Genomic DNA, 19872 nt, shown 5'->3' with positions numbered 1-19872 from the left:
AGAATTTCAATTGGTAGGAAAGGGAACTGAAGCACTCCTGCGACCCAATCCCGTTGGAGAGATTGCTGGGGGGGGGGAACGGTTCTTTCCCAGAGACCGTATCCTGGGAGACATCCGCTCGGTCCCTCTTGTCAGGACTGAAAGCATGATCACCAGCTAGGTGGTTAAGCCGTCAACACCAAGACGCGTTGCTCTTGAAGGATTTGGAAGCAGATTCCTTATTGGAGAACATGCGAGGAGGGTCTGATCGCCATGCCAGCTTTGGCATATCCGCTATCAATCATCTCCATCTGGTGGATCGAATTCTGGTGGGACATCCAGACTCCACTCCCTTCTCTTCCTTTGATCTTGTTCACGAATTCCTCCAGCATCCACCTGTAGGTATTCCACCAGTCCTCGCCCTTCTTCTTCCCGTTGAATTCCTCCCACTTGTATGCTTTCATGTACTCGGTCGTTGTCCACGACTTCAGAGCTTTCTTATCGGCGATATTGCGTATGGTGTGTTGCTCGGTGATTGAGATACGGTGCCACACTACTGGCTGCATCAGCAGGGTCCCCACAACCCTCTTGACCACCACATGTTCCTTCTCCTCACTTAGCTCCTCATCCTGAACCACTTTCTCCTTATGAATAGCCTGACACCACGGAAGCTTTGACTTGAGCACAGGGTTCGACAGGTTCGCATCAATAGACCCAATGCCACCATTAGGGAACCGCCACTTAGCCTCCATAACTTGATCGCATTTCTGGTCCCAGGGCTCTGGTAGAAATGTCGGCGTGGCTTCTATACACTCCACAGGCTCTGACCCAAACATCTGCCGTAGGAATAAACAACAGTATGTCCCACAGTCCATCAATGCTCCACCAGCTAGATCATAGACGTATCTTATATCGTCGTTGCCAAAGAGGATGCTTGGGACTAGCAATGTTGCATGTGCTGAGGCAAGATTTGGTGGATCGAGGAGAGACAGATATAACTGCCATGCTGGGGTGAATAATGGGTGAAATGCTTCGAGGAGGACAGGGGCATTGGGTTGTTTGAGGAGTTCATGGTGGAAGAGGGAAGCAGCTTCGGCAGCATTTGACGTCGACGGTTTCTCAAGTAGGACATGCTTGCCAGCTTTTAACGACTTCAACGCCCATTCGTAGTGTAGACCGTTAGGTAGGCCAATGTATATCGCGTCGATTGCAGGATCGTCAATGACATCTCAAATCGGATGCCAGTCAGACAAAGCTTCCAATTGATCCCGCTCAACACTAACCTTGATAAGATTTGTGAACAATGGGGATGCTGTGTTTCTTTGCATATGCCTCTGCCTTCTTTACATCGCGCGCAGCGACTGCAGTAACAATCACTTCAGCGTGTGATTTCGCGGGCTGGATGACGGCCACTGGTCTGCGAACGAGTTATTAGTGTGAAGCTTTCAAACGCTTTGACGCTTCACTCACGCAATACCCGACGCGCCCAGGAGGCCTATCCGTACGGCCCCATCCTTCTTTGCAGGCTGAGGAGGATAGTTGAGGTTCCAGATCCGAGCTGCGAAGCCGATGATGGATGCCATGGCGGGTGTTGATCTCGAAGATTGATAGTGGTGCTCTGGCCTCAACCTCGAAAGGAGAGAGCTCTGGCATTATGAATGTACCCACGGCCTCGCCTGATTGAATGAAACGGATGACTCGCAGAACGTCATCGACTCTCGCAAAGTTATCGTGCGGCCATTCTCGCACCAATATGGACCCCCTGGTATATCAGGGAGCAACGGCTTTGGTGCAAGTCCTGACGCACGATTCGGCCACAGGAAGACGTTGGCTCCGGATAAATTCGTGATTCGACCCACCGCGAGGCTGGTCACCGAATCAGAGAGGACGAGCGGCCTTCACCAGCTTTCTTTATTCGCCTAATGCTCGGCCAAGAGTTATTCGGTAGAAGCGGCGCGATCCGCTCCATCCTGGGCGGGCTGAGCGGACTGAATAAGATACTGTAAGAACACGGCTGAAAGTTATATAACCCTCAAGTAATGTTACAAAATTCTTCATCCTTTTTAGAGACACACATATAATGCCATTATGTTTTAGTTATACTTCTCATTTGCAATTTGCAATTCAGCTAAGTTCGTACGAATTCCTCGTACCGTTACTGGACACCCTGAACACCAGACGGCCAACTGGTTAGGATTTCATGGAATCCGAACCCGGAGCTGGACTGAATTCCAGAAGCAGAACCACCGCCAAAGGGAACGAGTTCGGGGGGAGACGACAACAATTGAAAATCAAGCTCAGACCCAAACAAAGGGTCCCACCACATAGATTCCATAACTTCACATGGACCCACAGCTTTGGCTCCGTCTTCCGCAGGGCGAAGTTTGCCGGATGGCATCGCGTTAGATAAGCCATCTGCAAAGAAGTCAGCTTAGAAGGGTACTGATCAATTGTATAGGGGGGTTTATACTTTGCTCGTTGTGCCTTTTCCTCACGTGTTCAGCCATCTTGTCCCGTCTCGCAGTAGCATATCCACACACCCCAACCATGCATTGCTGCTTTGGGCCGTGTATAGACTTCCAGTGTCGAACTAGATCTGATGGACGACCAAAGCTAGACGCACATCCTGGGATCTCGCAGTAGATCCGATGCATTTGGCTTTTGCGTATATTGGGCTTGGTGTTCCGTTGCTGGGTGAATCTGCTGCAACGTTGACATGAAATGCCATTACCGGTTGGTAGAGAGCGAAAGGGTTGGTTTATTGGAGCAGAAAACCGGAAATCCATGCTTGCAACGATGCCGGGAAACTGCACAGCTGAGGGTCAACAGCTATCATTGAAATAACGGGTCCAGATTGAAAATTTATAGTCGGCTGCTCATCGAAAGAGCATGGCCGGTCTGGGGATTATCAGCAGCGGTCCAAACGAGCCTCTGCACATATGCTCTCATATGATGCCACGGAATAAGGAGTGCGAGACGGAGAAAGGCTTTTCTGATAGAGGGCATCTCGGAAGCCGCGATGGCGGTCCCTAGCAGCCTCCGTATGCGCATATTGGTCCTGGCTCGCAAGCAACTGCATCTTCATCTTCGGTGGTGCGTAGAAAGCAGTCCGAGAGATGAGGCCCGGAGGCGGTCGACGTGAGGCTGGCGGTCTTCAATAGCGACCGCTGCGGCGCAAAGCTTGATTTGGTGACGAAGCGAATATTGTGCATTTCATGCATCAGTTACAGGGGGTGGTGATTTCGAGTTTCTTCGCAGCCTCGCCTCGTTTTTCACACCTGCCTTCCTGCCCGTTTTTTGATCAAAAGTGACACTCGAGCCATTGTTAATTCCGCAAAGGCCAAGCTTCCGCCGGCTGCTGGCTTAGACAGCTCTGACAATTTCTCGGGTTCTTTCACCTGGAGTGAAGCCCCACGATCGTGGATCGACTCCCCGGTACGGGCAGCACTGTCTCCCTTTGCAGGCCCGTGAATAGGGAAAGGCCATAGTCCTCTATCCAAAAGCTCTGTTACCCATTCGGGAATCGACGCTCGTGTGTTGAATGCCATTGCCACTCGTTGGAAGCAGAATCGAGGACAGGAAAACAATACGATACTTAACCGATGGGCAGCCTCACACGGACTGCAATGAAGTTTCCGGCCTTGATTGTAAAATATGAACTAAGAGGCCGTCTGACACTTTTGCATCAAAGCGAAGCACCAGTACACGTTCAGAATGGGGATTGATGGAGTCGGTGAGTCTGAAAACAGTTTGAACTTCGTCCAGCTAAGATCGTGGAACAGATTTGAATGATGACGCAAACCGATCTCTCTTTGCGGATATTGTGTTGTTTAAAACTAATATCTTGAGAGATGATATGCTGTTCATTGGTCCGGATCAACCCACCCAGAGAGCAGTGCAAGCTATCGCCCACAACTTGGATCTAGAATATGAATTCTCGCTGGCGACAGGAAACGCGAGGATAACCCGACGCCTTGCCTTTCATACTTCAGATGACACCGTTGCCCATTTCCAAGGGCTCTCCACTTCTCAATGGCAAACACATGCAGGGCATCCTCCGCCAGTACCAAATTTTTGGGATGATTCACTTGTCATTGATCAGGACTTTCCTCTGGGGAATGATGGCGAGGACCGTGCACCGTTAGATCTGTGTTCTTGGTTACAAGATTTGGGTCCGCCTGCTGGAAGTGTCAGCGGCACTCTAGAAGTTACTGATAGGACGGGACAAGCTGAATCTTTTCCGTCAGCAGATAAAGGTCAGGAACAGTCGCATCATCATTCCCCTTCCCGCCACTCAGCGCCATCACGAGCATCCCCTTCACTCGAAATTGAGAACGAAATCTCTTATTTTGATGACATTCGAGTTGCCAACAGTCCTCCGTTGCGACCCATCCGTGTGAACTTACAGCCATCTCCTTCGCCCCCTCCGACAAACCGTGGGATCAGACGAAGCAGCTCAAGGCCAAGTCAAGAAGATGCAGTCCTCATGTCCTTCGCGGCTGATGGTAGCGATACTTTTGAGACCGGTATCGCGACTGGCAGTAAGAGTCATGTTTCCAACGGTGATTCTTCTGGTCGACCTGGACGCTTTTCCAGCCGGCGAGCTTCTCTAGGTTCGATTGCACGTGCTTCCAGCAAGGCGGTGAAGGCTCTAGGTGCATGTTGGCGATGCCGAGTCCTGAGAGACAAAGTAATTCAAGTTTCCCCTTCACTTTCACGGCATCTTTGGGCAAAGGCTGACAAAGATTATGTCGGCCATTGTGAAGTCTTATAACTGAGAGTATGTAGTACTGGGAAAGGAACATGGCTGACGATGCTTCTAGTGTGACACCACGACGCCGTGTGCCATGTGCTCTGGATCCACTAAGCTTCGGGGCTTGGGTTGGTTCTCTGTTGGTTGCAAACGTGGTAGTATCAGGAAGGAGATGGCCCCAATTGAGATGTGCCCACAGCTTGTTGAAAATCCTCAGTCACGTCCCGAGTTTACCATCAGGAACTGGCCTACGATGGTGAATATGTCAGCAAAAGAGAACCTTCTACGACGGGAGCAAGCCCTAGAGAATCCGGGAATCCTTGTCACCGAAAATGGTCATGACATAGATACACTACTTCAACAACACGAAGGCTCATGGTTGGCCTTGCAAGGATTTCGCCTCTCAAGAAATTCTCAAGACGAACATCCTTCCCTACCGAATTTATTACCTCTCGATAACTGTGTAATGTCTATTACTTGGGAGATTCTGGACTTGTCAGCACTGTGTCTAATCCAAGACGGAGACATAGTAAAGTTCATCGTTCTCCTCCGCTCTGCCTCACTCTACCAAGCGAAGTCCGAAAAGGTAAGTTACACCTCACCTTCTTAAAACACATTTCTTTGAAGCACTGAGCTCCAGAATAAATGTGCCCCTCATGCGTTACACGCAGTAGATCTGGCCTACGCGTTGCATGCTCTAGAGACTGGTTTCGCGGCTTATTGGCTTTCGATGTGATTTCGGGCATATGAGATGCTGACTTTCATGTCAAGGATGAGTTGATCTCCCAATCACTGCTCTGTCTCCTTACCTGCTTAGAGGTGAAGAGGCTCGCAAGCACTCAAAGATTGACACCTTGGAGCCATCAGTTTTGCAAAAAAAAATCGCCACTGTCAACTTGCAAGGTTAACTGTATTGCAAATCTCAGTCTCTATTTGAACAAGTTTCTGGATGAGTTGTCGCGTGTCTTCTTTCAAAAACAGGACATGCGCAGCAAGGCATGGTGGCTACCGATATTTTACAGCTTCTGCATCCAGGCAGTAGTGAGAAAGGCGCTGATAACTCTGACCGAAGGCCCTCAAGGCCAGCGCTTTGAGCTAACATGGGTAAAAGAATACTTGCACCTCGCTGTCCGACTTTTCATTTCGACTTCTGGAAGTTACGATCCTTTGACTCAGTCTTTTGAAGATGATGGTTCTTTACAGTCGGGAGACTTACCTAAACCTGAAGACTATGAGACTGCTCGAGTTGCACTTGGCGTGCCTAGCAACGACTTCACCTCCTCTGGGGATTACCTAAAGAGATTATTTGAGGATTCTGGGGAACCTCTCTCTTACGATACGCTCCCCCGAGGCCCAATTTCGTCGATGCCCATTGGCTCGGATTCGTTCCGAAGGGAACTTTCTCCCCCAAGATGGGGTTTGTCGCATAGTTATTACACACAATCTCAAAACCAGAGGGCTGAGAGCTACCAGTACCAATCCGGGACCGACTACAGCAGTAGTACTTGCACACCAAGCACGGCATCATCTTCCGGAACTAGGGCGGCCAGCATGTCCATTGATCGTATGAGCATTGATATTGTTTCGAACCCTCAGATTGGAGGATTTCAGTGTAGATATCCGGACTGCACTGCCCAACCTTTCCAGAATCTGGTCAGTAGCACTTAATTCTCTAACCTCTAGCCTTTCACTCACATCCAAAAGTCCCTTCTCAATAGTCATTTGAGTGTCTACCACAGCAACCGTCCGCATCATTGTCCGGTAAAAGGCTGCCCGAGATCTGAGGGGGGAAAAGGCTTCAAGAGAAAGAATGAGATGATCAGGCATGGTCTGGTGCATGATTCGCCTGGATATGTCTGTCCATTCTGCTCAGATAGTGAGCACAAATATCCAAGACCGGATAACTTGCAAAGGTATGGTTAAATGGGCTGAAAGGAAGTCTACCAAAAGCTAATTATCTCCAAAGGCATGTTAGGGTTCATCATGTCGACAAAGACAAAGATGACCCTCAGTTGAGGGAGGTGCTTGCGCAACGCCCCGAGGGGCCATCCAGGGGACGAAGACGTCCGAGGAGGCACAACGTAATGGCAATGACTACAGCCAGTATCATTCGCAATCTAAATCCCTAGCTTAATCATCAATGCCAGTGCTGCGGAGTTTTCAACGCTGCCGGAATACGGCGCAATATTCAACCAGAACCCAGAGATGAAGCTCTCATTCGCAGGTCATGCACGCAGAACTGGTACCAAAATTTAAGTCTTCTGGATTCTCGCAGTGTGGGAAATTGATGAAGTGAGGATTTCTTGCCCTTCTTCGAAGGTACTCATCTCATTTTCTCATCTCCAACACTGGAAGATGTCTCTGTTTCCTGATGCCCACCATCTATCAGAAAATGTTATCCCACAGCATCCCAATTGCTATATCCTTTGTACATATGTCACTGGTATAATGACCCATGACATGAAAACTGGGTTTGCGTAAATCTGCTCCATTACACGCCAAGCCTCTCTGAAACTAGCGACTTCATTAGCTGGATAGCAAAATTGAAGGCTAACTCTTCTAAAGAATTTTTGTATTTGAAATCTCATATTCATTAAGAGGGGGGTGTTCATCATTCCTTGCAAATGAAAAAGTCCCAAGATCGAGGCACTTATTCCTTCTTTTCTGCCTCGTTCTCCACCAAAGCTGCTGGGGCCGTCGCTCTGCTTTCAACGGTCTCTCCTTGCAATAAACCCAGCTGTCTGACGTCCCAGCCTTGTGTCTCAAGATAGTGCCTAAAGTCAATATCCTCTTTCTTGATTGTATCTTGCCCAATATGCGGAAGGCAGAAGAGGACGATGAATGCCATCAAGACGCAGAAACTACTTGAAACATAGAATGGATATTGAGCGCTGGTATTGGTGTTGCTGCCACCAGCCTTTTCGATATATGGGAAGATGTACGTGCCAACGAAGGCTCCAATTTTGCCCATAGCCGCTGCTATAGCATAATATTGGCCTCGAACGCCAGTAGCGCATGTTTTGGAGGCAACAAGGCCAATGTTATCACCGGGTCCTACCTCTCCAAGTGAGAGGAAGATGCCATAGACGACTGCGAAGCCTGCTACGTTTTCTGGTTTTGCTAAGTGGGGATAAAGCCCAGCCATGATGAAGCCAACGATTGCCTGGGCGAGCACACCTCCAGCGAGAGCATATCTTGGTCCAATCCAGTCGGACAAGATCGACCCGAACATTGCGCCGGGAACATAGAACAAATTTATGACCGTATTCCAGCCGAAGGATTGGGAAAGAGGAGCATCTTTAGCCATGACATTGGTGAGAATGGTCGAGGAAAATATGCCGAAAGAATATGTGCTGAAGTCGTACAGAAACCAGATTGCGGAGACGGCGAGGAGTCTCTTCCAGTAGTACTTGATCACCAACCAATATGGGATCTTGACGTATTTCATACTCTCCCTAAACTTCTCGTTAGCGAAACATCATTGGCTGATGAGAGACACGGACTTTTTGAACTCCTCGGGCTCTTGAAGCTTGATTCGCAACCATAAGAGCATTAACGGCGGCACGACACCAAGGCCCAAGGAAATCCTCCATGCCGCACGCAAGTGTTGCTCAGTGCAGATCACAACTAACAGGTACGGAACAAAAGCACCAATCACAAAGCCCCAGTCAATCATCACATTCGTGAACAGAATGAACCAACGATTTCGTGTCCCACTCTTCAGTTCGCCTGAAGCCTCGGAGCACGCAACTGATCCGGCAGGATATTCTCCCCCAATTCCTATCCCGACAAGGAATCGATATGCGGTGAGGGCAGCGAACATGCCTTGAATGCTACCACCGGCTCCGTAGGATCCAGCACCGAGGGCGGCAAAGACGATGAGTATGACTGTGGAGAGGAGAAGGCTGTTCGATCGCGACCATTTATCACTGGTATATCCGAAAACGAGCTGTCCAAAGACTGTACCTGCGAAGGTGATTGCAGAGATGTTCTTTTGTGAGCTCGATCCAGTGTATTCTGTTCCATATATTTTGCCCAGCATGGTAGAAACGGATCCGATGACCTGGGAACCGTCAGTGCTTGAGCTGAGCTTTCATGGAAGCGTGCACACGTTGTTGATATAACCGTCTGAGAAGAGACCGGCGCCGCAAGCCATTACAGGCCACAATCGTTCCCATCGAGACTTCAGATTTTCCTCCGCTCGATCATTCTGTATATCGGAACCAGATTCAATTCCCGTGGCAGGACGATCGTTCTTGCCGATGCCCAACATTGTGCATGTGGTCGGTTCGACGATCTGATATGTTGTCCTAAAATATCGTTGAAGCTACGGAGAGGCCCCAGAGTGCTGAGGAGGACAAGAAGTAAAAACTAGGGGAAACGGAGAATACTTATGAATTTCTGGGGAACCAAGAAAATCCTTGGGCCCGAAGATGCTGCCAGCAAGTGGAGTTTTAGTTGCGAGGCAGGCAGGGTCCACACCATTCCAGTGACGCTTTGTGGGTTGAAGCTTCTTTAGCTGGCTCTAGTCTGTCTTCCCGATCCAATGCCAGCTGCAGGTTGATGCACCATCCAGTGTTCTAATCCTGGAAGTTGTCTTAAATTTCCTCCTTGAGTGGCTTAGTGGATCGACACCGAGCCGGAAGCCGTGCTTAATTCCTGTCGTGGTACCATGAAGCATGGTCATCAGTTCGCATAGTCTGCATGACCGCAATCAAGCTCGGCTGTACGGTTGTACAGAATCAAGCCGATACTCATCCACCTGCACTGTACCCATTGGGAGGGCCCGGCATTCAGCGAGCTTGATACAGAGGACCGTTGGCAGGTGGTGTGGCGCGTGATTGATGACCGCATGTTTTGGGTGTCGAAAGCAAGTCGGGAAAGCATCATAAGGGGTTTTGGGAGTTGTAGCAGTTAGGGGACCAGTTTGGTAAAGAGGGTGGACACATCGGCTTGTCCCTTGTAAAGGCGATCATATGTCACCGTGCTGTTGCCATAGAAGCTTTTACACTCTAAAAGCTTAATAGACAGGGTGTGTGTCCACCCTCTTACCGGTACTTGTCCAGTAGCGAGTTGTCGCTTGTGGTCAGGCTTGAACCATTTGGGCAAGCTTTCCTTCCGGAATTACCTAATCAAGCCTCAGCGGCAGATAATTGGGGGAGGGATGTTGTATTGAGAGAGCAGGTGTGCATGGAGCAATATATGTACAGCTTGTCCTCGCTAAAGAAGGCACATCCACGACGGCTGTTCGTAGCTTCATCCCTTTGCACACTCACAAGCATCCCCTGTGCCAGCTCTCGATGGCGTCCTACCATACTTTCAGCCATCGAGCTCTGTTAAGCCTCTTTCGTTTTTTTTTAAGAATTTTATGAGCTTCAAGTCGCCATGATTTTGGCTGACCATGCAAGACTTTTGCTATTTATTCTAAGTGTGGCAATCGTACAAGCCTTGACCATCCTCTTCTGCGCTGAGAGGGCTCCTACCATCTTTTGGGTCTGCGACCTCTTGACGAGCTCTAGAACAGAACCTGAGTCTAGCATTGAATGCAATGGCAATCGTTTTCATCAGCTATCTACAGTGTGGTTTATTTTCTCTATACCTACAGTTTCTTATTTGTTCCCTTCCCCTCTCGCAATAGAAGAGAAATTCGCTGCTGGGTAATATGGGGGTATCACAAAAAAAAAGCAAAAGAAAGAAAGAAACCACCCCGAATACGACGCTCGCGCCCTGCTCTATTCAGACTTCTCCTTCTTCGCCTTCTTGACCTTCGGAACTCTCGCAAGCCAGTACATCCCCACGGCTGCGAAGACGTTAAAGACAATAAAGACCCACATCAGTCCAAAGTTGCGCCACCTCAAGCTGAAATCCGAGTTCAAGGTCTTCAAGAACGTGTTGGTGTCCCTCACAGAACAGAAGCTGCAATCGGTCGATGCGTTCTCGTCGAGCAGATAGCCGCCTGCCATGGAGATATACGTTTCCATGTACTCAATGCAGGTCTTACCGGAGGGCGGGTTGAAGTGCAGGTATTCGATAGGGTTGCAGACGACTTCTGAGTTGGCGAGTCCGACGGAGATCATACCAGAGACCAGGTAAGTGAAGGGTGAGACGCGGTACATGAAGATCCAGAAGCGGGGGAGGATTTGTGGTGATGCCAAGACACTGTTTTCCTCTTAGCCAACATGTCTGCAAAAATGAGAGGGGTGAAGGGAAGGAACCCACCCGCAGAAAATTAAACACAGCGAGAAAAGCAGATTCGCTACATTCCCAGCGTTCTCCGCCGTGTCAATGCCAGCAACGATGAAATCAGTGAAAGTTCCAGCAAACATCAAGAAACTCCAGATGAAGAGGAACATCAGCCCGCCACGGGATGCAGTTTCACCAGTGGGTACTGCGTTGCGATACAGGCCGATTGGATAATACCAACAGATATAAAGGAGGACAGCCATGAGCGTGTTCCACGGCATCTCAACGATGATATTAGAAAGGATGAATACCTTCCAAGAATACGTCTTGGACGGTCGTTCACGGGCTTCGTAGAGATCTCGCTGCGTGACGAAGTGGGGCATGATTTGTTGACAGATGTTTCCGAATACGGTCAATATCATGAAGATCGAGTAGAGCTGGTTTTGCATTCCTTGCAACGAGTTCGGTGATTGCCAGAACGAGAAACCGACGAAGAGACCGACTGCTACGCAGAGTGCTGTCTTGCTGTACAGATAAGAGGGTGTGCGCCAATACTGCTCGAAGACTCGAACCGTGACGGTCCAGAGTTGGGTGGTCAGGGGTGCGGCAAACGGATCCAGGGAGGTCGGGTCGTGGTCGACGGGCTTTTGGCTGAGTTCAGCCTTCATATCTGCCAGTGTTGCCTTGATAGCTTGTCGCTCTGGTGAGTCGCTCCATACGTGAGGCCAGTCGATTGTTGTTTCTGAGCCAGGGGCTGCGCCGATGACCTATCCTCCGTTAGCTTCATCAATCCATTACGAAAGTTTATCACACCTCAAGCATCACTTCAGCAGGATTCTCGTCAGCCGCGAATTTTCTGGAGCCATTGCGCTCGAAGTAGCTTATCATTGTCTTGGAGTCCTCTCCGATTTCTCCGAAGTACACGGTCTTTCCACCGGCGGCCAAGAAGAGGAGGCGATCAAATTCCTGGAACAGGATTGCGGATGGTTGATGAATGGTGCACAAAATAGCTTGGCCATTATCTGCTAACTTGCGGAGAAGAGCACAGATGGACCATGCGGTTTGACTATCGAGTCCAGAAGTAGGCTCGTCGAGAAACAGGAGAAGGGCAGGTTTAGCAGCTAATTCGACACCGATCGTGAGACGCTTTCGCTGCTCAACGTTGAGTCCTGTGGTTAAGATGTTAGCGGTCACGAATGCCGTCACATGGAATAGAAATCGAAAGAAACGTACCTTCGCCAGGAACACCGACGACAGCATCCGCATATGCCCCCATTTCCAAGACCTTGATAACCTCATCGACGTAGGCGAGCTTCTCGTCCCGCGGGATCGACTTTGGCTGACGCAATATAGCGCTGAACGATAGAGCCTCCCTAACTGTTGAGGTGGACAGATGTAAGTCCTGTTGTTGGACGTAGCCGGTTTTTCTCTGAAATCCAGTGTCTCGTTCTCGGCCATCAACAAGCATTTGACCAGTAACTACTCCCATAGTGGTTCGGCTAGCAAGGACGTCTAGAAGCGTGGTCTTTCCTGCTCCAGAGACACCCTCGACAGACATTAGAACTGTAAAAGGGAGGACTGGGGGAAGTCTACGAACCATCAAAGCAGTCAACGTTCCAGGCTTTACCCAACCATCGACATCATCTAGCAGTACCCGATTACCTCCCTTGATCTTGATATCGTAACTGACGCCATCCCAATGAAACACTGCCGTTTGCTTTTGAATACTGGCAGGCGCATCAGGAACAGTCTTCTCCCGTGTCAGAGCTGTCTCGGTGTTGACTCGATCATCGATATTCGACTCTTCGTCAGCTTGTGGGGCAAGATCCGGTACACGGCTTCGGGGGAACAGAAGGACTTCTCCTTTGGACTTCTTTGCGGAAATGAATTCTGTGGCGAGGAGGTAGACGGCGCAGCCAAATACCATGAGAGCAGCCATAACACCTAAGTTTCTGCGTAATTTTAGCATGTGAAGAACCAAAAGGCTTTAAGATGGAATGACACACCTCCACAGGTGAGAGTGGTAGTACTGAAAATTGATGTTTATATATGCATCGCCATCCACGAAGTCTGCTCCTGCGGCAGCCCCCACTGTAGAGCAAATCCTCTGATCAGGTGAAATATTTAGGTATGAGGGACCTGCAGGAACGAACATTGTTGCCGAGCATGGAATCTTTCGGTCATGAAACTGCAACTATTGTCAGTGAAAAGCAAAGGTGAGAAATTAATTAAACACAGCATGCCTCATTGACCATCAAGGACTCGAATCCATATGCCACAGGATTAATCCAATTTAACCAGCGGAACCAGGGATGCATGTATCTTGTCGGAATAGCAAAACCAGTGTAAATGACCAAAGTCAGGACGAAAATAGAGGCGGGTGCCATGGCCTATTGGCTGTTAGAAATGGCCAAACGCTTGGACAGAGAAATATTACCTGTGAAAGGGTCCGAGACAGAGCTCCAATAGAGCGGAAATACATTGATATAGTCAAGGTACACATGAGCGTGAACAGGTAGAATATAAAGAAGTGACCCGGAGTTCTTCTGAGGTTGGTCATAAAATAGAGAGTGAGGTTAAAGACGGTAGCGGTCCCAAATTTATTTGGCAGATCGCAAAGCATGGATGCTGAAACGATGTTACTAGATGCTCCACTTGAACGTGAAAAATATCAGAACACATACCTATTGCTTCGGCGAATGGATGATAGAAAGCGTACTTGGCATGCTTCTCCACAATACCGCGCTGAGCATAGAGGGTCAAGATCTAGAGGTGTCTTTAGTATCATGCATGATGTGGTTTCAATATTTGAAATTTACCTCGAGAGCACTTTGAAATGCGGCCATCAGAATGGCGAAGAAAAGAAGTGCGCCACGACTATAAAGAGAAGCAGTGTCGTTCTTGAGATTGTAGAAGACACTGCCGATAATAAGAGCCATGATAGCATTTCCAATGAAACCCGTGAGCATAAGACTCATGTCCCCTTGGAGACGCTGGAATCCACGGTCGATACAAAGTTTGATCTGCATGGAGATCGAGATGGTATACGGAGATTTGATACGTCTCGCTTGGGGTTAGTAAGGGGCTATATAAACAAGTGGGGGATCCTGGCTCACTGGGACTTCGCTTGAGCGGCTGCATACACGAGTCAGCACAACTTGGGGATATGAGCAACATGAAAGCTTACCTCGACGACTCTCCTTAAACTTCTCGAGACATTCTCCACCAATTGGATGCAAGCGATCAAATTCCTCGATGTCTTGCAGAAGTTGGGCTCTATCGTCACTTTTCTTCCATGCCAAGGCGAATTCATCAGGGGTAAAGGGAGTCCTGCCGAGAAATCCTTCTCGGACAATACGCTCAGCAGGGCTGGTGATAGATGTGAGGAAGTCCGCAGTTGTTTGTCGAGGTGGACACTCAAATCCCATGTTGATGAAGTATTCCTTCGCCGCATGAACCTCCCCGAAATAAATCTGTCTTCCTTCGTACAGAACTGCGACCTTATCGAATATCTATAACATCACATCTGTCAGACTTGCTTCCATGTGGAATGGGTGTAAATACATCGTAGATCGACTGGGATGCTTGATATATGGCAACAATTGCAGACGAGCCAGACATCTCAGTCGATAGTCTAAGGTTTTTGACGAACTCCAATGCGGTTGCACTATCGAGACCTCTGGTGCTATTGTCCCAGCATTGCAAAGGGCTTTGGCCGAGGGCGCTGTTAAATGGAGTGTTAGTAATTACAAAGTCCGTATTGTCTCACTTAGAAGGTTTCTTACGCTTCGGCAATGCTGACACGCTTCCTCTCTCCTCCAGAAACTCCTCGAACGAAGTCGTTTCCAACTTTGGTGTTCAGTGTGTGACCAAGGCCAAATACAGCCATAATGACATCTCGCATGTGCTTGGCATACTGCTCTCTGGTAACACCTGGTATTCTGTTTCTGGGAGCTACAAACGTGTTAGTGAATCCTATCTTGCGGAGGAGGTCAATCATACCTCTGGCCCGAGCAGCGAACTCAAGGGTCTGTCCAACTGTCAGTTGTGGGAAATGAACATCAACTTCGGCTTGATAAATGCATTCTCCTCGGAAATCGTTATGCATCTGTTTCATTGAAATGCCTTGATAGTTGATGTACGATTGGGAGTCCACGAAGAAACCATCCGTCTCCCCAGATATCGTCTTCAGGAGGGTAGAGCAGCCCGAACCGGGTCTACCGAGAACAACGAGCATCTCTCCAGAACGGACCAGTCCATCGAAGTCCCGGAGAATCTGGATCTTGGTCTGCTGTCTTCTTCCAATGAGTCTCTTGAACAAGCTGCCAAGTTCCAGAGGATAGTTTCCGAAAGTCTAACCATCGAATTAGCATGAAAATTTGCCGTTTCTGAACGGCGCAAGGCATCTGTCAGCTCCCGAGAAGCTCCTGGGCGCTGAACTCTCAAAGACCAAAAAGTAGCAAATCTATATGGAAAAGAGCTCACCTTTTGATAGTCCGTAGCTTCTCCAAATCCATGAGCGCTCAGATTCTTGTAAGCAACTCCAGCAACTCTTGATGGGTATCTCTCTGGGTCTCTGGACTGGATTCCAATCAAAGCCTTCATCCATGCTCGAGGACTGAATTTTTCTGATAAAGGGTTCAACAAAGGGTTGTCAGTGTCGTTGAAAGGGTTGACATGTCCGATATCATTGCTCTTGATAGAGTGTTCTGTCAGGCGGCGTGCAAGCGTGTGAATCTTCTCTCCATCATCAGAACTATCTAGAACTGAGTGTCCTGGGGTTTCATCAACGCGTAGTTGGTCGTGTTCCTTGTGAGCCAACTTTTCTGCTACAGATCCTTCCACCTTGGCCGCAACGCCCTCTGCCTCGGGGACAACAGTCCATGGCAAAGCAGACGACATCGTGAGGTGTGTTGACGCAGCAGTAGCAGAGGTGGTGAAAGAACAATTGATGAAGAAATCACAGGTTGAACTGGAGACGAAGGAGTGGCGCCATTGTGCTGTAGAGTTGGTGTTTGTCAAAATCAACGAGGACGCGAGAAGTTCACTTTTATTGTATAATTTGCAATAATTCCACGCGTAGTTGCAGCTAAATTCCGAGTACGATTAAGAGCTCGGCGGCCACTGTTAGGCCAGCCGGGGCGGGCCTCCCGGTTGACGATCCGAGTCTAAAGTCGCCCTGTTAGCGGGGCTCTTTAGTTTCGGAACGGCAATTGTTCAGGCCGTTCCAAAGGCTTGTCAACATGGCCAGCGGCCCCAAATGCGGGCTGGGATGTTTGGTGGCCGCCGCCCATGGGGAAGGAGGGGAAGGAGGAAGGGAGAAGGGGGAAGATTCATCTATTCCGATTAGCACCAAAAGTCCCCTAGCCCTTCGTTTGGACGAGCAAATCAGAGCACGCCTAGCACGCGGATTCAAGCTTCACCGAGGAAGAAAACTACCACGTATGGGCCCGAACTATCATTTGTGCATGCTGTATAAAATTTGTGCGGAAGAGGAGGAAACCCGATGTGGGCAACGACCCAGCTCGTCCATCTAGGAGTACTGTAATTCGACGGCGTATATGCAGGTATAATAAAGACTTCCCCTTCAAAGGCGCGAAATGACCTGCAAATGCTAGTCCTGAAAGTTCAAGAGGCGCCGCTATGTTGGCTGCTCCGTGCTCGAGTTAATCTGGCACTTTTAGTGGCCTTGTCAGCTAATGCGAATACGAATACGAATAAGGGACATCAGAAAAACTGCCCCCCACAATCAACACGCGAGCTAGCGAGAACCGTTGCCTCCGAGAGTTGATACCAATCAAGGCCACAGGATGGAACCGAACTACGAAACTCAATTGAACGACATGTACGAATATGAAATTAATGAAGCATCGCCCCCTTGGACTTTTAATATCTTGAGGAAGACCAATGCGTCTACACGCTGCAAGAACAGAAAACATCGGATGCCAAGATTATTTTCCGTTTATCCAAAGTACAAGGAGACTGACGAATGCCGAATTTTTTAACTCACCCATAAGTCCAAGCCTTTTCTCCGATATGTCAGATACATCAGAATTATACTTTTGGCCTCCCTCTCCCTGAACGACGACGGCCCGAATCTACGATCTCCTCCTTGACCTTAGTAGACTTCGTCAAAGCCCTGCTAGTACCCTTCAGCTTCTTAGTCGTCTCCTCCACCTGTTCCTCCGCATCCTCCTCCTCCACCTTTGGAGCATCCTTTCTCTTCTTCGTTCCATTGCTCTTGGCTGCCTTCTTCGCAGCAGGCTTTTCGTCTCCGTTCTCAACCTCCTTCACATCGCCAGCCACCGCCCCTGTCTTCTTCTGTACGCTGGGAATCACACAGCTTGTCCTGCCACCTACAGTGAGAAACGTGATCTTGGCTCCATTTGGTAAAGTGGCCACCGAATCTTTCTTCCCCTTTCCCCAACGGTGCTTGAATAGCCATTCTTCTGGGAACTTGCTTGAATCCGCCAGCAAATCAACAGCCGTCTGGCAGATGTAGAGGATAGATTTGTGAAGTTGCTTTAGCTGAGCCGAGGAGAATGTGTCACTATACTGCTCGGGATGCAATTTGGCGTTGTAGAGTATTTCATCACTGATATGTTGTTAACAAGTTTCAGACTCCAGGTTTTGCAAATTACTCACCCAACCCAATTGCCGATCCCACTAATATTTGCCTGATCCAATAAGAGGGCTTTGACGGGCACATGCTTGCTCTTCATCTTCTGCTCCAACCATCCTTCAGTCAGAATATTGGTGTCGACAGTTGGATCCGGTCCATTTTCTTTGAGTGGCGTCGTCTTTCGGATATTCTCAGCTGCGCAGTTCACAAGTCGAATACGTCCAAATCTCCTCGCATCCGCAAATGCTGCTTCGACCTTCGGCTTGCTGTCAGTTTCCAAAATAAACTTCCAGTACTTCGGTGGCCATTTTTCTTCCTTTTCCTCTTCTTTCGGCCGATAATGGGCCAATGGCTCGCCCCGGATGTAGATCCAGCCTGAAACATCAGCACGTGCTGTGTACTATGAATTTGAATCGTTACCTGTCATTCCTAGATGAAAGACGGGATGCGGGGGCGAAGACATGATAAGCCTTTAAGAAGATTAGTTATATAGAACAGTAGAATAAGTCTGATTTCTTGCCAGAAATATTTCCCCTGACGGCCAGCGTCTAGGACTTTCTTGCCCGTCAAGGCGTCCTGGAACTCCGCTCCACTTGTACCGACCTTGCCAAACACATTCGTGTCATCTATGGCTTTAACGGTTGCGAGAGTCTTGCCAACGAGGCTCTTATTCATGTAGTGGACAATCCGAGCAACTAAATGAGTCAAATCAGCAATGGCTCTGAAAATCTGACTGAAATACACTGACCCTCCGCAATTTCAGGCATGTTGAAGTCTGACAATGGTCTGGTACGCTGGTTTGCAAGTTGTTTGGAGGCGATGAAAAGGGGGGGCGGATTCTGCGTCGAGATTCAGGTCGACGCGACGAAATGAGGTCTTCAGCACGAAGTAACGTGACCGTGATTATTGATGCCTCATTTTCGATCATTTCGGGAATCTCCAACCTCGGCCCCTTCACATGAACTGCCGGCACTTCACAAGCAATCAATTTCTGCAACAAAACCCCTGAGAACCCACTTTCCTTTCTTCCTTCCAACTTTCTTTCCTTTCTATCACCCCAACTAGTCTTTCAAAATGGTCGCAGATACGCTGGTCTACCACCCTTCGGTGGCCCATTATCTCAAATTCGTCTCCACAACAGTTGGAAGGGATAAGCTCCTACGAACCCTCCAATACTTCTCCCGATTCTACGCCTGGTACCTATTCCGCACAAATGGAACGCCAGGGCAGATCGCCCCCTTTGACGCAATCAAGAAGCAATTCGGACTTGCGCGGAAGTTGATGCGCGTGGGCAAGAATGTTGAGCATTTTAAAGCCGCAGCAATCGCAGCGGACTCCAAGACTTTGGACCCCGTGGTTAAATACTGTGCTGTCGGCAGACAGTTGGGCTATGCGGGATATCTCACCTTCGATGCGGTTACAGTTTTGGATGCTGCTGGTATCAGGAAAAGCCCCGCGACGCAGAGGCTGCAGAGAGAGGCCTACAGATGTTGGATGATTGGACTTTTGTTCAGCACCGTCTCTGGCGCTTATTCTCTTTACAATTTACGACAACAAGCAGCCAGGCTTGATAAGAAGGAGGGAGAAGACGTTGTTGCAAGCAAGAGGATTGAGAAGTATGAAGGCCCCACATGCTTCACATGTCAAATGGTTTGTTAACAATTATGTTTCAGGGAGCGTGCTGCGATAAATCTCCAACTTGTATCTGACCTCTGCGATCTTACCGTTCCTACGTCGGCGATTGGCTTGACGAACTTTGATGATGGATTTGTTGGTCTTGCGGGAACCGTGAGCAGTTTGATCGGAGTTTACACACAATGGAAGAAGACCGCATGAGAAGAGCGACGGGAGAAGTTAAGTTCAAAGGGAGGCTCGGAAGGTTGATTGCAGATTGTATGTAAATTGGGTTTCGATATTGGCATGGGTTTTCAAGCAGTGCTATGAATGAGATGACTTGCGCTCCTTTCAGAATTCGCAAGCGGGGAGTGGGTTAGTGCCCCCTCTCCATGGACTTATCCCCCAAAAAATTATGTGTGCATTTTCGGCTCTTTCTTCATTACCTTCACGGATTCCAATGGCTACCATTCTTTGCAAGAATTCCAATTAGGTAAGGCCTAGTGATCGGAGCAAATGACCTTCAGGTCTAGTAACTCTGAGGCATCCCTCTTCTGCGGACCTTCTGAGTCTTTTCCCACAGAGAAAGCTGGGCGCAGGCAAAATATTATTCATCTGTATTTGGAAGAAATAGGAATTTAATACACATATTTGATACAGCATCGGAAGCGGACACGGCGCCGTATCTGTAGGCCCCCCCTGCAAACACCCCGAAATCGCG

General features: G+C 48.9%; 10 protein-coding genes across 10 annotated transcripts; 5 read left to right on the top strand and 5 right to left on the bottom strand.

The window, feature by feature from the left end:
* Positions 1-218: 218 nt before the first annotated feature.
* Positions 219-1562, bottom strand: K444DRAFT_518960 (putative oxidoreductase; the record flags this gene model as incomplete). Its single annotated transcript, XM_024873911.1, has 3 exons — positions 219-1207; positions 1263-1396; positions 1450-1562. The coding sequence occupies 3 exons, from the start codon at positions 1560-1562 to the stop codon at positions 219-221; spliced, it is 1236 nt and encodes a 411-aa protein (XP_024742237.1).
* A 499-nt stretch (positions 1563-2061) lies between these two features.
* K444DRAFT_659581 (uncharacterized protein) lies at positions 2062-3105 on the bottom strand. The gene is made up of 2 exons (XM_024886367.1): positions 2450-3105; positions 2062-2394 (listed from the first exon to the last, which is right to left on the bottom strand). Exons 1-2 carry the CDS (start codon positions 2763-2765, stop codon positions 2135-2137), a joined length of 576 nt encoding a protein of 191 aa, XP_024742236.1. The 5' UTR covers positions 2766-3105; the 3' UTR covers positions 2062-2134.
* A 126-nt stretch (positions 3106-3231) lies between these two features.
* On the top strand, positions 3232-5191 carry K444DRAFT_177464 (uncharacterized protein). The gene is made up of 2 exons (XM_024870788.1): positions 3232-3712; positions 3762-5191. The coding sequence occupies exons 1-2, from the start codon at positions 3694-3696 to the stop codon at positions 4751-4753; spliced, it is 1011 nt and encodes a 336-aa protein (XP_024742235.1). The 5' UTR covers positions 3232-3693; the 3' UTR covers positions 4754-5191.
* Positions 5192-5665: 474 nt separating this feature from the next.
* On the top strand, positions 5666-5902 carry K444DRAFT_488016 (uncharacterized protein; the record flags this gene model as incomplete). Its single annotated transcript, XM_024873154.1, has 1 exon — positions 5666-5902. A coding segment is annotated over one exon (237 nt), but the record flags the coding sequence as incomplete, so codon positions are not given.
* A 387-nt stretch (positions 5903-6289) lies between these two features.
* Positions 6290-6798, top strand: K444DRAFT_485457 (C2H2 type zinc finger domain-containing protein; the record flags this gene model as incomplete). Its single annotated transcript, XM_024873095.1, has 3 exons — positions 6290-6385; positions 6437-6645; positions 6699-6798. Coding segments are annotated over 3 exons (405 nt in total), but the record flags the coding sequence as incomplete, so codon positions are not given.
* A 323-nt stretch (positions 6799-7121) lies between these two features.
* Positions 7122-9211, bottom strand: K444DRAFT_177437 (MFS general substrate transporter). The gene is made up of 3 exons (XM_024870787.1): positions 8844-9211; positions 8236-8795; positions 7122-8187 (listed from the first exon to the last, which is right to left on the bottom strand). Exons 1-3 carry the CDS (start codon positions 9003-9005, stop codon positions 7383-7385), a joined length of 1527 nt encoding a protein of 508 aa, XP_024742232.1. The 5' UTR covers positions 9006-9211; the 3' UTR covers positions 7122-7382.
* Positions 9212-10314: 1103 nt separating this feature from the next.
* On the bottom strand, positions 10315-15817 carry K444DRAFT_581395 (putative ABC transporter CDR4; the record flags this gene model as incomplete). Its single annotated transcript, XM_024877747.1, has 17 exons — positions 10315-10891; positions 10952-11682; positions 11729-12084; positions 12149-12461; positions 12513-12867; positions 12922-13103; positions 13150-13305; positions 13353-13543; positions 13600-13681; positions 13735-13792; positions 13964-13978; positions 14032-14050; positions 14103-14427; positions 14480-14639; positions 14701-14869; positions 14918-15269; positions 15401-15817. The coding sequence occupies 17 exons, from the start codon at positions 15815-15817 to the stop codon at positions 10465-10467; spliced, it is 4308 nt and encodes a 1435-aa protein (XP_024742231.1). The 3' UTR covers positions 10315-10464.
* A 255-nt stretch (positions 15818-16072) lies between these two features.
* Positions 16073-16596, top strand: K444DRAFT_177371 (uncharacterized protein). The gene has a single exon (XM_024870786.1). It carries the CDS (start codon positions 16159-16161, stop codon positions 16450-16452), a length of 294 nt encoding a protein of 97 aa, XP_024742230.1. The 5' UTR covers positions 16073-16158; the 3' UTR covers positions 16453-16596.
* Positions 16597-16662: 66 nt separating this feature from the next.
* On the bottom strand, positions 16663-18380 carry K444DRAFT_659577 (uncharacterized protein). The gene is made up of 5 exons (XM_024886366.1): positions 18286-18380; positions 18058-18232; positions 17958-18007; positions 17561-17912; positions 16663-17510 (listed from the first exon to the last, which is right to left on the bottom strand). The coding sequence occupies exons 1-5, from the start codon at positions 18302-18304 to the stop codon at positions 16970-16972; spliced, it is 1137 nt and encodes a 378-aa protein (XP_024742229.1). The 5' UTR covers positions 18305-18380; the 3' UTR covers positions 16663-16969.
* Positions 18381-18493: 113 nt separating this feature from the next.
* K444DRAFT_553210 (putative peroxisomal membrane protein PMP27) lies at positions 18494-19752 on the top strand. The gene is made up of 2 exons (XM_024876609.1): positions 18494-19153; positions 19211-19752. The coding sequence occupies exons 1-2, from the start codon at positions 18612-18614 to the stop codon at positions 19371-19373; spliced, it is 705 nt and encodes a 234-aa protein (XP_024742228.1). The 5' UTR covers positions 18494-18611; the 3' UTR covers positions 19374-19752.
* Positions 19753-19872: the final 120 nt, after the last annotated feature.

Source organism: Hyaloscypha bicolor (assembly GCF_002865645.1).
Source record: "Hyaloscypha bicolor E unplaced genomic scaffold K444scaffold_16, whole genome shotgun sequence".
Taxonomy (NCBI): domain Eukaryota; kingdom Fungi; phylum Ascomycota; class Leotiomycetes; order Helotiales; family Hyaloscyphaceae; genus Hyaloscypha; species Hyaloscypha bicolor.
This window is presented reverse-complemented; position numbering and strand designations above follow the sequence as displayed.